The following is a 16,229-nucleotide window of genomic DNA, read 5'->3' on the forward strand; positions in this document are numbered from 1 at the left end:
AAAAATTATATTAAATTAATATTTACATTAATCGGTCTTTATTTTATACTGATAATAGTTTTTGTTCTTTACTTATGAATTATAACACTCCAAACATATTTTCGTTTTTGTTATTTTTGATTAAAGATTAGACAATACAATTATTATTATTTAATATTATGAAATAGAATTAAACAATAATCTAGGTCTTCTTTGATTTTTAATTAAAAAATAATAAATATACATAAATTTAAGTTTTAACAATAAAATACATAGTTTGATGATACATTAAAATTTAAAATACAATGATTGTTTTATATTTTTTTCTATCAAATATATTATTAACTTATTATACATTTCCTACCATATTCATGCCATTGTAAAGTTGTAAGTGGCATACATAAAACTAATAATAAAATTTTATTTCAGAAAAACAACGTTCAACAGACACCAATAATAGTTCTATTCCTAATTCTTAGTAAATAATGATTGAGTATCATAAAATTGGGTGAATAAAAGCAAATTTGTGAAAGTTATTAATTTGTTGTCCACTTTATGTATGACCAATATATAATGCTTGTAATTATATCATTTAATTTTAAGATAATAATTCAGAGTTTAGTATTCTTTTATTTAAACATGCTAAGTATCATTTTAGTGGTAAAAATATATACAAATTAATATACGTACCATTTAATATTTTCATGTGATTTAATAGTTTGGGATTTGTCGGTTTTGGGTTATTTCGAGTATTTACTGTTTCAATGGGTATTGTTTATTTTTTAGGTTAATTCGGATATCTGATTTCGATTTACATTCGACTGCTAAGTCTTGACTATAATCGTCCATTTTAAATACACCACTAGTAAATCATTACTATAACACGAGTATTTACTAATTTAAAATTCAAATAGGTAATGTTTAATAATAGTTTTACAGTGTATCATGTGTGTCTAGGCAAAAATATATGTATACTATGGCTTTTCTCAGACGACGGTTTTAACGGAGGACCGTATTACTTATAGCAAATAGTATAGTCATAATATATTATACATATTTAAACATCAATATAAATTCTGTCGTTCTATTCTGAAAATTATATTATCACCCCGTAACTCGTACTCATTCGCAAATTATATGACTAGGTAATAGTATATATTATAAATTGTTATTCTGTGTTATAATGCTGTTGTGCCGAAGCCCGATTCTGCAGCTATTTTATATAATTCTTAAGTGCCGTAGTGATATTGCTATTGAATATAACCCATATAACTTCATTGACAATTGACATAGGCTGCACATTATTGTTTTATGTAGTATAAACCATCAAATAATGTGTGTAATATATTTAAGTACCTAGGTACCTTATATTAAAGTAACTTGCATAATGCAGCCGCACCTTGTACACTATACTCGTATACTGCATTACTGTTATACACACAGTCTGTACCAATATCGTATACATTCATTTATCATAAATCTTAATGATTTTTTTATCTTGTTTTTTTTTGTGTATAAACTGAATGTCCACTGTATATTGGTGCATTCCCGCCCACATAAATTCTTTATCGCCCTTGGTTCTACGTCTCCTAGCTGCCATAACTTTAAATTTGACGGAAATTAATAACTCAACTTTTAAAAGATAAAATATTTACACAGATGATTGAAGCTTTTGTTCCTGATTATTCATATAAAAACATGTATACCTATTAACGAATTGTGATAAATTCTCATGATCATATGAAATTCAATTTTCAAATTTTATTTTATTTTAGTTATAACTTATAATAATTGAAATTTATCTGTCTTTATAAGTTTTTAATTTTATTTAAATCAATTTCGTTTAAAAGTAAATCCAGAAAAAATTACCCTTGCTATTTTTAGTAAACTTTATAGAAAATTTCCCCCAGTACATTGTTTATGATTATTCTCCATTTTTTTTTTATATATATATTTAAATTAATCTATTAAATAAAATTATTTCTTTTGTTTTAAATTTTAATGCGTATCAAAATAAATTAAAATACATTTTTAAATATTTAACCCAACATAAAAATTCCTCAGACCTGTGTGTTATATTAAGTACTCATACTATGTACTAAACTACCTGTAATGGGTGTATTTATGTACGAGTATATAGAAATTAATAATATAGTAATAATTATTAAACTAATATCATATAATACGATAATAATAATACGAAATATACATATTATTAAGTACATTCATGCATATGCCATACATTACTTCTTATAACTATATTAATAATTATTGTTTTTAAGTTCAACCTTTATTTAAAATAAGCCATTTATACTAACATATAGGCTATAGGTACGTACCACTACAACTCATTCAAAACAACACAACACTTGGGCATAAACTATATATTATGGTTCTGTACCACTGGTATATTTAAAAATATTGTTTGGAAATATATTTAGTTGATCACGGGAAAAGACATATCGGTAAGACTGCATTTTATATATTACGATGATGACAAATCGCAATACAAAAAATATTACATGCATATTATGCATACCTACGTCGTATTCATTAATTATTATAATATGTATTATGTAAAGTAATTTGCTACGACGTTTTTTTCCGGAACACTGCGGGACGTTTAGTCTTTAGAGACTATATTATTATATTGAAGTAAATCTTGAATTTCAGACATTCGACAAGTTCCAAACATTTTGTGACGATTCTACATCTCATCTATATATGTGTAATATAAATGTGTTTTAAAATTTCAAGAAATCGTAATTTTTAATGTGTAACCGACCGTGAAGCAATGCAAATCACATTGGCGCATGGCGGCGGTAGTTTCTTACAACAATAATTATTATTATATACAATAATGCAGTTATTCCCGCCATCGCACTTTCTACGTACACACACTCGCGTGGCGTTTACTATAATATGAAATGCGAATAAAAGGGCGTGGTGAAACCAGTCGTCTCGAGATACGATATCCCTGAGAATATTGTTTAAGGAGTTGCCAATGATGTCTACATAATATCTTTTGGTTTCCGACTATTGTGCAAATACATTTTTATTTTTCAAATTATTATTTATTTACATTATATCTAGTATTTTTGGGCTTGCTTATGTGAATATTTAAATTTTTAAAAATAAATATAATTTTCAAACGTTTATAATTGCAGGGTATGACAATTAATTTCGTACATGTATACTTTATGTATCCAATTAAACATTCTTTGATTTTGTTTTGTGGGAAACCATGTAAAATACATGATATTTAAAATATTCACTTTTATGGAAAGATAATGAAAATAAGAAATATAAAGAAATAAAAATAAGAATATGTAATATCTATATGATTTAAGTAATATAATATTATTATAAAATAGCAAATAAGTAAAGTTATCAAATTTGTATTATATTCTACTTAAAAATTTCTAAAATATAGGTATTAATATAATCTGAGTACCTATGTAAAAACAATTTTCGGTTGGAAATATCAAATTTACAAGTATAATAAAAAATTGTTTTTCAACGTTTGTATAATCTTACATACAATTTTTGGTCACCTAAATAAAATAATTTAAACATATACTATGTACAAATACGGGATATGATACATAATACGTATAGTTTATCATATATTACCAGAGAAAAGACTTTTCACTAAAAAATCATAGTAAATTTAAAATTATTATGCACTTAGAAGTTAGATAAGTTTAAGTAATTTCAAATATACGCTAATAATCATCAACTAAATCATTTTTGTTCTACCGTCACTTACTATCTGTAGTATTCAACAAAAATAGATCCAATACATTATTTGATTAACTTTGTGTTGTTCTATTATAGTGTTATTTAAAATATCCTTTCATTATTTTAATAAAAAATAGTTTCTATAAAGTCCTTACGACAAATTCTCTACGGTTTAATATATAACTGTTAACTTTGATTTATGAACATATTTATCGATTAACTTCCAAAATATGCAAATATATGCACTAAAAATTATTTTTTATGAGCATTTTATTACAAATGTTGTGAATTGTATCATGTGATAAAGTCAACCAGACAAAATATGCAAGTACGTGAAAGTCCTTACTCTATATATTACCTATATGGCTATATGTATTTTTAGTATTTCTTCATAAGTACTAATGTATAAATATAAAATCTTTTTAGTCTATGTATGAAAAATAAAGTTCAGTTGTATTATTATTTTGTTAAAATAAACAGAACTTGTACAGAATAAATATTTGATTTCTAATTTGTTCTATAAATTAAACGTTAACATGTCTAATTAATAATTATTTATAGAAAATTTGTTATTAACCGTGAAATACATTTTATTTTAGGTTGTGTTAAAGTAAGCACCGTTGGAGTATATAGTCGTCCGGAACCATCACTGAGACTGTGCCTGCAGTATTTGGACTTAACTGACTGCCAGCTTGTCGACGATGCAAATCTGTGTGTGATCGTTAGTAATTGTCCACAACTAGCTTACTTGTACCTGCGGCGATGCACTAAAGTAACAGGTAATTATACACCATATAAATTTCAAAACATTCAATAGCTACTATAGTCAAAAATACTACATTCTTAGAACAATATTATTTGATTTAATCCGCAAGTGATTAGCATAATATTATACTATATTATTATCATATGCGGGTATACTTTTATATAATTTTGGTACAATTTAAATGAGTGCATATTTAAGGTCTGTATTTTGTATTTTTGTAAATTTTTTAGTTATTACTTGTTATGATAATATTATCATAGATTTATTGCAACTAAGCGAATGACAAACACAATGTATTATGTATATATTTAAAAACTATTTATTTTTCAATTTAATATTTATATATATTTACAGAGTTAAGATATTGATTTTACGATAATATTTTACATGATATATTATATTTAATCAATTTTTAATATTATTGGTATCTTTATTTTGCTATCGGTTATTTATATATAATATAATGTATATGTAAGCAATATATCCTTTGTTGTTGAAAGATAAAACATTTTCCATTCAAATTTTGTCTTGTCCTGGAAAATGTGGAATGCCAGTTATTCGCATTGCATTCATACTTGGGTAAATACTCCACAAATAAGAATTCTTAAGCTGTGGATCCGGTTTTAATTCATTAAGACGCTTTTTATATTTGCCAAGAACGTGTGTATATAGGTATAATGCCATAAATTATATGCACTATAACCATTTTATTGCAGTGCCTCTTCAACTCTAAAACAAAAATAAATCGATGCAAATTTAATGACAAATACAGTTCCCGCACGTGTATATAGTATTATACGTATATAGTAATTTGTATAATATATATTATAAGTAGGTTTAATTTTATCAGTAGTATAACTATTATAGAATTCTTCACTTTCAATCATGAATCAATGATTGTAACTAATTATTTATACATAAATACAATTAAAAAATGTGAATTCTAGACTCTAGATACGTATATTCGGTGCGACGGTGCCTATTATAAGGTATACCTTTATAAGTAAACGCATTATATGAATAAAATTATTTCTTTCAAGAGTGTGACACATTATGTACGATATGTATACAGGAAATAGCCAATACATATGATATATTTTTACTTTTTTTAAAAGTATATAATATTATTTCCACTTATTTACACGTCATGACGGTATTTAACATCAATAATATTGACATTATAATATGATCTATTAAATTAAAAAACAGACATTACGATCACTATTTATTATACAACAATGTAATAAGTACCAATAGTCAACACCATAATATATGCTCACCTTTAATTTTTTTATTTTAATAATGAATTGATTCAAATAATTGTTTTTTAAATTTTTAAGAATACGTACCTACTTAAGAACTTATTTTCAACTGTTGGGATTAGATACATAATAATAGGTTTGGAAGATACGAATGCTATAACAATGTGAAAATTATAATAATTAGTATTTAATAATTTGTAAAAATTTCCAGAGTGTAATTAATACTGGATTCAACATTAAAACTGCCTATGCACTTAATATTTTGTGTAAAATACCATCTTCAAGAATAACTTAATCCTCAGTTTATATATATGTTAATAATTTAGAAACGATTCGTTAGAATTTCATTTAGATATACCAACATATTAACATATTCTACGGTAAAAAATTATTTTACTGTTTACTGTTTGTTCTCGCAATTGAAAATATGATTATTAGCCAGTTTAGGCACTAGCTTAAATGTTCCTTGAGTCAGAATACTCAGAATACGTATTAAATCATAATTAAAGCCTAAAGGAAATAACTGGGTGAACCACTCTATGTTAATGCTATGCTCAATATTAAAGTACCCATTTAATGTTTCACCGTCACGTGATGATTATATTATTGTTATCGTATTTTGCAGACGCCGGTATCAAGTTCGTGCCCAGTTTTTGTTCGGCGCTGAAAGAGCTGAGCGTGTCGGACTGCCACCAAGTGACCGATTTCGGGCTGTACGAGCTGGCCAAACTGGGCGCACTACTGCGGTACCTGTCGGTGGCCAAGTGCGATCAGGTAAGCGACGCGGGACTGAAGGTGATAGCGCGCCGGTGCTACAAGCTGCGGTACCTGAACGTGCGCGGTTGCGAGGCGGTCAGCGACGACGCCATCACCGTGCTAGCGCGGTCGTGCGCCCGGCTCCGCGCGCTTGACATCGGCAAGTGCGATGTGAGCGACGCGGGCCTCCGGGCGCTGGCCGAGAGCTGTCCCAACCTGAAGAAGCTCAGCCTCCGCAACTGCGACCTGGTCACCGATCGCGGCATACAGCTGATTGCGTACTATTGCCGCGGGCTGCAGCAGCTCAACATACAAGACTGTCAGATATCCGTGGACGGGTACAAGGCCGTGAAGAAGTACTGCAAGCGGTGCATCATCGAACACACCAATCCCGGTTTCTTCTAAACGGCCACGTTGTATATACTTGGGTTGTACACCGAGTGATCCATTTAACGTTAAACAGTAGACACTTGTTATTTCAAAGAACTATCAATGTTTTTGAAAATATTTTCTCTCGTGATTTTAAATTTAATAATTTGCATTTAAGTACTCTAAAAAATAATCTGCTTTGAATTGAGGAATCGAAAATGAACGTTGTCATAAAAAAAAAATCGAAAAATTCTTATTTTCATATAAAAATCTTGTTAAAAATATTTTCAAAAACGTTAATAGTTTTTGAAATAAATAACATGTGTGTCATAATAAATGGACCAACCGTTAAACTTGAGACGTGTAGGTACATATAAGGCGGCGCGGTTCTGTAAAATGTATGACGTATGTGTATTAATGTCTCATAATGAATAGAATAATAATTATAAAAATTATATAAAATAATACGTAAGTCGACGTGGGACGGGTACGGTGATTAAAATTATCTATTTAATATTATTGTTTAGTCGCAAATAGTCTATTATTTGGGGCTCTTTGAGGTTAGGTTATTCATGTAAGATTAATAAATAGTACCTATCGACCTGCAAAATACCGCAAGACGAAAAAATAATATAAAATTTGAAATTTGAGTTTTTCGCTGTATTTGCATTTGTGCTAGCGAATAATATTATATCAAATTTTAAATCATCGTCACCTACGTCGATACGTTCAATTAATTTAGTTATTTGTAAGTTTAAATGACGAACCTTATAGCTGACACTGCCTAAAAATGTATTACTATTAGATACATATTGCTATATCAATATTTCATTATGATGTTGCAACTAAACTCTCCTGATAGGTACCTATGTAAAAATTGTAAAAAATATATACTCGAATCGTAAGTTGGTAGTTGGTTTTGTTTTTTTTCTGTCATCTGTGTCTCATTCTATGATTCTGATTTTTATATCAATTTTATACCTATTTAATATCGACGTGACTAGTATTGCAGGTATAAATTTTAACACGGGTACCTAAAATATATTGAATTGATTTTATAATTTCTATTTCACATTTTCTAAGATTAAATATTTTTTGTGACCTGATTAAATGTCAAATTATTATGATATTATTCAAAGAGATTTGTTCGTAAATATTCACGTTTTGCAAATTCAGTTATATTATATTATATTATATTCAGTCATATTGTGATATAATAATAATTTATTTATCTTCAGATTTGTTTAGTGGCTATAATTTTTAAAGGCAATTTTTGTTTTTTTGTGATATACATCATAAATAATGAGAAGTAACTTGTTACTATCGGTTTACAATCTAATTAGTTATCATTGTATACTATTTTAAATGTAAGTTATAATTTGCAATTATATTTACATAAACGCGAGAATAAATTTAAAAAAAAACATGGGTTTGTCAAGATATTGCATGTTACCACAAAAATTATAAAAATATTTGATTAAGAACTAAAATTAAATGTAAATATCTGTTTAAAATGTATAAATATAATATTGAAATATGGTTATTAATTGATATTATAACATATCGTAATATTATTAATCTTTATTTTCAATCATAACTAAGGTGCCATCTAATTTGTCTAAATGTTGCCATTCGATTTTTGAAGAAAAATAAACTACTTATTATTTTAATAGTATTTTGTTAGAATGTTATTTTAAGTGGCCAACATAATATTTAAATGAAATGTTTTCATGTTATTAGACGACTGTGTTTATTTATAAGTCTGATCACAAATTAAAACTTTTATAGTTTATATATTATAATGTTGTTTGGTTAGAATATAAGTTATATTGTAAATTCTTTGTATTCATTTAAAATAGAATACAATTTATAAATATATTTGTATAAACATTATCGATAGTGTATAAAACTGCTAGTATACATTTTAAATAATTGTATATTTTTATAATAACAAAATTACAACTGTTTTTGTTTTAATTTAATTGTTTTATTAATTGCAATTTATATTGTATTATTTCTTATACAAAATATCAGTATAAGTCCTTGCCAAAATCACACTTCCTTTTCTTTTATTGATTTAATATTTACATTGAATGCTTGCTTAGTGTATAAGTTTTTAATCTTACATTCATTCATCACACAAACAGTGTGAATAATCGAGTTTTAATGTAGGTACAACGTATATTACCAGATGTATTATAAAACAGATTTATTAAAATAAAACCAAAATATTCATTTATTCGTTTTAGTTGTAAAAACTTTATTAAAAAAATATCAACGTTTTTTGTAAATACAAGGTTTTAATTCTAATATAGGTAATTTCTTTTTTAATGCTGTTTTACTTATATCTTGAGTTTTTTTAAAATCCATAAAGACAAACATTTCAATTGTCTGATCTAATTTTGTTTTTTCAAATCCATATTTAGCCAAATTATCAATAAAGGTATTAATATTATCAAATCGGCTTTCAATTTCGGCTATCTTCATCAAACCTCTAAAATAAAACAAAATATTATACATATAATGTTATATAATTTTATGAATACTAAATCAAAAAAATAATAAGATTCAAAATTAAAATTGTATTATAATATACACTTTCTAAAGTCAAGAAAACCTCGATATAGATTAGTTTTTGTCAGACTAAGATGAAACAACACCAGTCATTTACTTCTACGTAGTCAAATATCTATACACTTTCATGTAGTGAAGTTACTACCTCGAGAACAAATCGGTAGTCAGCCACCCAAGCAAAACTTGCACTAAGTACACTTAATACTTTACAGAATAATATCTTTTGTACAAAATATATATACAAATCACCTTGTTTTTGCAACATTAATATTCAAAACTTGTTTCACCACATTAAAATAATTTTAAATTACCCAGTTTTCAAAACCCTATTGGCTTCTTTAATGAATGATTGCAAGTTTGTGCCCATCAGAGAGAGACAAAAAATTGCTATGTCAACAGACCCATTGGTTAAGCTAGTGTGAGCCATATCACCAGCAGTTACATACTGATTGACTGCAACTAAATCAAATGAATGAACTTTTACTTTAGGAAATGTCCTAGCAAGTTTAGCATCACCACAACCAAAATCTGCAACTACAACAGGCGAATTGACATTGGACTTCTTTAAACTGTAAATTAAAAACAATTTTATCGAGAAAATGAATTAATAAATAGAATTATTACAAAGAACTGTAATAAATGCAGCTTACATTGGATTGATTTGTTTAATTATAACACTAAGCGGTTTGACAGGCCATTGAATAACTTGTTGCATATAACCATTATGATAGGCTTTAAATGCACTTGGTTCTTTTTTGAAATATTGTAAAGCTTCTTGGCTGCTAGATGAATAAAATTGTTCATTTAAATATCTGAAAAATGTTTTTAATGTTAATACAAAAATATATTAAATAATCAACTATTTGTATAAATGTATTAATAATATAAACTAGTTAACTATTATATACCTGAATCTTGCACCTTTTAATTTATCTTTCATCTTCTTAATGAAGGAAACAGGTGTTTTGTCTCCATCGACCTTTTTCTGTTCTTTGTATAAACTAGGAGTAGAGCTTTCGGGTGCACCTTTGTAACTTATATTCGTTAATTTTATTAAATTGTCATTTACAATAGATTGAGTTGATTCCACTTTAGCTTTAGGATTTTTTTTTTCATTTTTCAGACCAACTTCAATTAATGCTTTTTTTGATATCTTCTTTTTTTTACCTTTTTTTTCTGTTAAACGTTTTATTTTGTTTCTTTTAATTTTATGGGTTTTAGCGATACCAGAAATAGCTTTAGCAACATTTTTTTTATTTTTAACTTTCATAGTAAAATATTTTTTTATTAACACGTATTGTTATCACTACTCTGCTGAATATCTAATTGCTGTTGAGCAATATCAGAAAGAGCGGCTTGTATCTGTTCAAGAAGAAGTTCACCTTTTCTTACTACTTCTTCCAAACGTTCAGCAGCTAACTGATTATCCTGTTCTAATCTCCTTAAACTTGCAACCTATAACATTTAAAATATTTAAATAAATATGTGTACTATTATTTTCTTTATAATTACTATACATCAGCGGTTATCAAACTGTGGCACGCATAAAGTTACGGATACATAGAAGCAGCAGTTTGGAAAATGAATTTATATTATTTATTATTTTTATTTACACTTGGTAACACATCTGATATTATTTTATGTTTAGTGAAAATAAGTATTAATTATACCAAATATTATTTTTATATACAGTAGAAACTCGATTAATCATCACTCTCTGATATCTGTAATTATCAAAAAATACAACAGCAATCAAGGTAAACTTGCTTCAGTGCCTAACACTAATTTGTATTGCTGCGACTATAAAGCGTACAAGAATATTTTGGAATATCTAACATATTATTATAATGTAATAAATGCAATAAACATAATGTGAACTAACACTTTTAAATTTAAATAATCTGTAACTAACAAATAGCCTGTCTATGCATGAATTGTATGATATATTTTTTTTTATAATTATTTATATGAAAATAATAAAAAATACACATTGTAAAATATATAAAAATGTTAAATGCAAAATTTCTGTTAACTATTAAAGCTTAAGTCCCATAACTGATGGTTAATCGAGTTTCTACTGTATTATAATAATTATTATAAATGTATTGACATTATGAATAGTTCTATTTTAAGTTATCAGTATTAGGTACATAAATAATTCGTATTTTAAGAGTACTACACCAAAATAAAGTTTGAGAACTTTAACTATACATACTTGTAAATCAGTAGAAGTATCGTCGTTGGGCAGCGATTCAATTAATGCGTCAATATCTTTAGCACAACGAGTTATAAGTGAAGAAAATAAACTTGTATAATCTAAAACAATTAATTATCAGTACTTTATCAGATTTTAAGCTCTAATTATAAATACCTTCTTGTTGTTGTGGTGTTTGAGATCCGTTTCGGTCAAAGTTAGAAAACTTAGATGGTAAAGCACACTGTTGTAAAATTCCAATGCTGTTGCAGAAGTTATCTGCTTGCTGAAAAATTGTAATTAGGGATTAAATTTATAATTGAAAATGATTTGATGTAATTAAAATATACATAATATATAGTAGATATGATAATAAATTATTTTTAGGTTCTTTTAATTACTATATAATGTCTAATTGTTTATAATTTATAAACCATGTTGTATATTGAAAGATTTAGATCTATCCATTATATCTTCACTATACTTCATGATGTCTGATGACACTAAAGACAAAAAACATTATACTACATACTCTGTACTTTACAAGCATAAGAATCAAATCATACACATAAAAATTAGTTGAAACCGATTAAAATAAATAACGGTTAAATATAAAATATCATCAATTTTATGAATATTAAGTCACACATTAATCCACCAATGTATGTAAAATTGTTGTTTGACGCTGTATTATGACATCAGACATAAAGGATACACGCCAATTTCACGAAATCCATAAATAAAAAAGAAAATTATCATAATTAAAGGAGAATACGTTATTAATTTACAAGACTGAACTACATAAATTGCAACTATTTTCAACATAATCAAATAGAATTTAAGTAATCATCCACATGTTATCTGGCAGAAGTTTTAACTATAAAACATTTTGAATACATTTGGTGAGAGTTAATTAATAGTCATTTATATTTTATTTGTAAAATTATTTACACTTCAACTGATAAATCCTCATCCATTCAAACGTTTTTTATATTGGTACACAATTAATATTTAATAGATTCTTCATCAAACAATAGGTAGGTATACTTATAAATAAATAATTATTTATTGTTCGCACATGGTAAATTTTCACTGTAACTTACTTGATTAACAATGTCTTGGAGTTGGGTGAGACGATCGGCCATTTAGACGACGGCAGCGATCAGTGACGTTCTCGACCGGAAAGCGGATAGCAGACAATACTACACTAAATAAACGCCGAAACACCAGACAAGTATCACAGATAATATGAAGACGGCTAATAGAAGACACGCGCTCGTCGAGACACGGGATAATGATGAAAAACAACAGTGGGTGATAACAGCGTCGGCGAATTACAAAGAGGTTCCGTCCGCGTCATGTGATTTCAACGTCTACGGGCTAGGCAACGATCCGTGTCGCCGCGCCGTACGGTGCCGTTTTCCGGAAAACGCCGATAACGCACGACGAGCTCAGAGCGGCATATTTTTTTTTTATATTCCTTTTATTATTTCGTTCACTTTGACTGGTATTTCGCTCAACCAAATTTTTAACACTAATTACATCAGTAATCGTAAAAATTGCAACAAACAAAACGACGACGGGATTTTCGTATTAATTACCGTCCGCTCTTTCGCCCGGCGGTTTCATGTCGAGTTTGATCGGCTGCGGACATTAACGTCGCCTCCGCCGCTGTGAAAAGTCGAACGCACCCCAACAGTACTCGAATCTGGGGAACAGGAACCACCGGACCACAGCGGCGGCATTGAACAGGGGACACCACCGGAGAGGAGACAGGTGAGATGGGAATAGTGTAAAAAAAACGTATATCACCCACCAACGACTTCCTCAGTTCGGTAACGTAACTTCAGAGGCGCGCACGTTGTATCACATCACCTCTTGTCTCGTTTCCGTCGGCGACAGTTTTACGCATTATCACCTCACCAGGAACGTAACACACCCTCCACGCACGCCTACTGCTAGTATAATCTTTCTCACCGGGTCTCCTTCACAGAACATATTCTGTGATCCAATGTGCTTGTGCCTCCGCCGGCGGAAATTTTTAGTCGGTGACTGTATTTGAACTATTGGTCATTGGTGGCATTTCATCACGACCGATGGGCAGTATGTGGACGGCTTAACGATATATTTTTTTTTTGTCGCAATCTTGTCTTACACACTCACACATTCTGTCGCCACCCACTTTAGCTTAAAGTACCTACAATTACGACAATATCCTTAATAATATGTTTCAACACTTTACCTACCTGCTTATTGACCCCATCTGCTTGTGTAGTTTAGTGTTTTTAACTGTTTTAACGTGATTTTTTTATTTCGACAGGACTGATCATACAAAAACTAATCCTTCGAGAGACTCCACTCAGGATCTCCAGAAATCATGGAAAAGGGTGACAAGAAAAACAATGACTGTTACTTTTATTACTATTCGACTTGTATGAAGGTTGGTTTGTATTATACATAAATCATTAGTAAACATCACTAACTGTTATTTAGTTAAAAAAAAAATGTTTCCATCATTATTAATACTTACTGATCAGATACTAAGTGTTATTAAATAATTCTATTTTTATGGGAGACTTATATTTTATATTAGATTTTTAAACAATATTTTGTAAATTATCATAAACATCTTACTAATAATTGCTCATGAGAATTTTTTATATTTTTAATTCAACATGATTCATATTTTAGATAGAAATTTTATTTAATAAAATTGCGAAGAGCAATATAAATATACAAAACTATAACAAATTTATCTAAATTGATTAATATTATAAAATTTGGTAACTTAATCTTATTTAGAAAAGAAATTACAATACAGTATTTATCTTATAAAATTAGTATTTTGTTAAATTATTAAAATTTAAATAACTGGTATATCTAAAATATATTTATCTTATATGTAATTTTATAGGGAGATAAATGCCCATTTCGCCATGAACCACAAGCGTTAGGATGTGAAATGGTATGTAATTTTTGGCAAAACGGAAAGTGTGAAAATGATCATTGTACATTACGACACATGGAATTAAAGGTAATTACTTATTAAATTCATGTAATAGATTAAATGTTTCTTTGAATACTTTTTTAATTTATTTACTATAAGTACTAATATATAAAAAAAATTTTAAGTCTGTGAATGTTTAAATAATTTCCTTTAAAACTTTATTCTATTATACAATTTTGTAATATAATCATTTATATATTTATCTATTATTTATTTATTTTTTATAGAAAAATCGGAAAGCAATTCCGTGTTATTGGGAAAAACAACCAACTGGATGTCGTAAGCCATATTGTGCATTTTTACATACCAAAACCCGAGATCCATCTCAAGATGCAGGTATGCCTGAATGACTCTGAATTTTAGTACATTGTTAATTAGTTTTATGAGCATTAAACATTTAATTTAAATTGAATATCTATTGAATACATAAAACATCATATTAATAAAAATTTAAATCCATTCAATATTATTATTTTAGTTATTTATTTATTATAGCATATTAAAAGTATATATTTTGATAACTCATTTTTAAATAATTGATCACTTAAATTTGTATAAATTAAATAAAATTAAAAGATTATTAACTAAGTCTAAATTAAGTTGTCTTTTTTATAAAATATATTCAATATTTCCTAATAGGACAAAAGGATTTATGGATTAATAATAAAATTCTATATCAATGTGTTTCATAAAAAAAAAAAAAAACCAATTTTTATTTAATGTTGACTAGGGGCTATTGCGATTGCAGCTAACACCATGGCTATTGAAAATAGTTTTCGCATAAACCCAATGGCTGGTGTTGCACTTACTGCTGGTCCTGAAGCTGCATTGCGACAACGTTATGACCAGCCATTACGAATGAATTGACAACCAATGAACGCAAGTACGGCATCTACTGTTTATGGCAGTTCTGTCGTCACACTGCCATACGTATTCAACAATAATCAATCTACTGCTGCCATGTTTCTTGATCATTGCAACTTCAATGCGTTTATGTAAAATTCAATATTGGTATTTAAAACGTTCTCAGTACTGATAATTAAAAAAAACCTCCCTTTTCCTAGACATTTTCATAATCTTGGTTAGGTACAAGGCAGAATTGTTTCACTCAACAAATGCAATATTCAACAACTTAAAGCCGAAGCTTGTTTATTTATTTATCTTTGTTTTTCTATCTGAACATTTTATTATTATTTTAAACTATTGTTATTATTTATTTTATTTTTAAGTAATTTTTAATGAACATCATGTTTTGTCTGCACTGTAGTTCATATAAAAAATGTGTTGCATAATTCTACGTTTATTCAGCTCAATTTCTATTAATCTGGTTACATTCTAAATGCTTTGTGAAAAGTCATGAACTAATGCTTTTTTTTTTTTTTTTGATCTTATATTTATATTAATAACTAATAATGAATAGAAAATTATAGTTTTTGTTTTGTTTAAAAATTATCTAAATAGTATTAAAAATGTAAAAACTAAATTTATATACATAATTCATATATTATTATGACAATGAATTAGACGTGTCTAGTCTATGCACACTTTATATTATGAAACTAAATATAATGAAGAAAAAAA

The 16,229-nt window shown here is 27.6% G+C and overlaps 4 protein-coding genes across 5 annotated transcripts in view; 2 read left to right on the forward strand and 2 right to left on the reverse strand.

The window, feature by feature from the left end:
* Positions 1 to 7,903, forward strand: part of LOC112593707 (F-box/LRR-repeat protein 7-like) — a 30,530-nt gene extending 22,627 nt beyond the window's left edge. The window contains exons 4-5 of the mRNA XM_025338224.1: positions 4,320 to 4,499; positions 6,374 to 7,903. Of these exons, the coding sequence (XP_025194009.1) occupies positions 4,320 to 4,499; positions 6,374 to 6,909 (716 nt within the window). The 3' untranslated portion in view covers positions 6,910 to 7,903. The remainder of the gene's footprint in view (positions 1 to 4,319; positions 4,500 to 6,373) is intronic.
* A 1,244-nt stretch (positions 7,904 to 9,147) lies between these two features.
* LOC112593549 (25S rRNA (adenine(645)-N(1))-methyltransferase) lies at positions 9,148 to 10,742 on the reverse strand. Its single transcript, XM_025337994.1, has 4 exons — positions 10,356 to 10,742; positions 10,098 to 10,259; positions 9,759 to 10,016; positions 9,148 to 9,367 (listed from the first exon to the last, which is right to left on the reverse strand). Exons 1-4 carry the CDS (start codon positions 10,715 to 10,717, stop codon positions 9,148 to 9,150), a joined length of 1,002 nt encoding a protein of 333 aa, XP_025193779.1. The 5' UTR covers positions 10,718 to 10,742.
* LOC112593551 (mediator of RNA polymerase II transcription subunit 21) lies at positions 10,712 to 12,923 on the reverse strand. The gene is made up of 4 exons (XM_025337997.1): positions 12,745 to 12,923; positions 11,819 to 11,927; positions 11,663 to 11,763; positions 10,712 to 10,902 (listed from the first exon to the last, which is right to left on the reverse strand). The coding sequence occupies exons 1-4, from the start codon at positions 12,784 to 12,786 to the stop codon at positions 10,735 to 10,737; spliced, it is 420 nt and encodes a 139-aa protein (XP_025193782.1). The 5' UTR covers positions 12,787 to 12,923; the 3' UTR covers positions 10,712 to 10,734.
* A 158-nt stretch (positions 12,924 to 13,081) lies between these two features.
* On the forward strand, positions 13,082 to 16,031 carry LOC112593550 (zinc finger CCCH domain-containing protein 11A-like). 2 transcript variants are annotated; one of them, XM_025337996.1, is made up of 5 exons: positions 13,082 to 13,417; positions 13,962 to 14,081; positions 14,556 to 14,675; positions 14,876 to 14,984; positions 15,397 to 16,031. In XM_025337996.1, exons 2-5 carry the CDS (start codon positions 14,019 to 14,021, stop codon positions 15,513 to 15,515), a joined length of 411 nt encoding a protein of 136 aa, XP_025193781.1. In that variant the 5' UTR covers positions 13,082 to 13,417; positions 13,962 to 14,018; the 3' UTR covers positions 15,516 to 16,031. The 2 variants fall into 2 exon arrangements, with proteins under 2 accessions (XP_025193781.1, XP_025193780.1); XM_025337995.1 differs by having other exon boundaries at positions 13,088 to 13,417; positions 15,379 to 16,029.
* Positions 16,032 to 16,229: the final 198 nt, after the last annotated feature.

This window comes from Melanaphis sacchari, unplaced genomic scaffold (genome assembly GCF_002803265.2).
Source record: "Melanaphis sacchari strain LSU unplaced genomic scaffold, SCAv2.0 Contig20_pilon_pilon, whole genome shotgun sequence".
NCBI classification, from domain to species: Eukaryota; Metazoa; Arthropoda; class Insecta; order Hemiptera; family Aphididae; genus Melanaphis; species Melanaphis sacchari.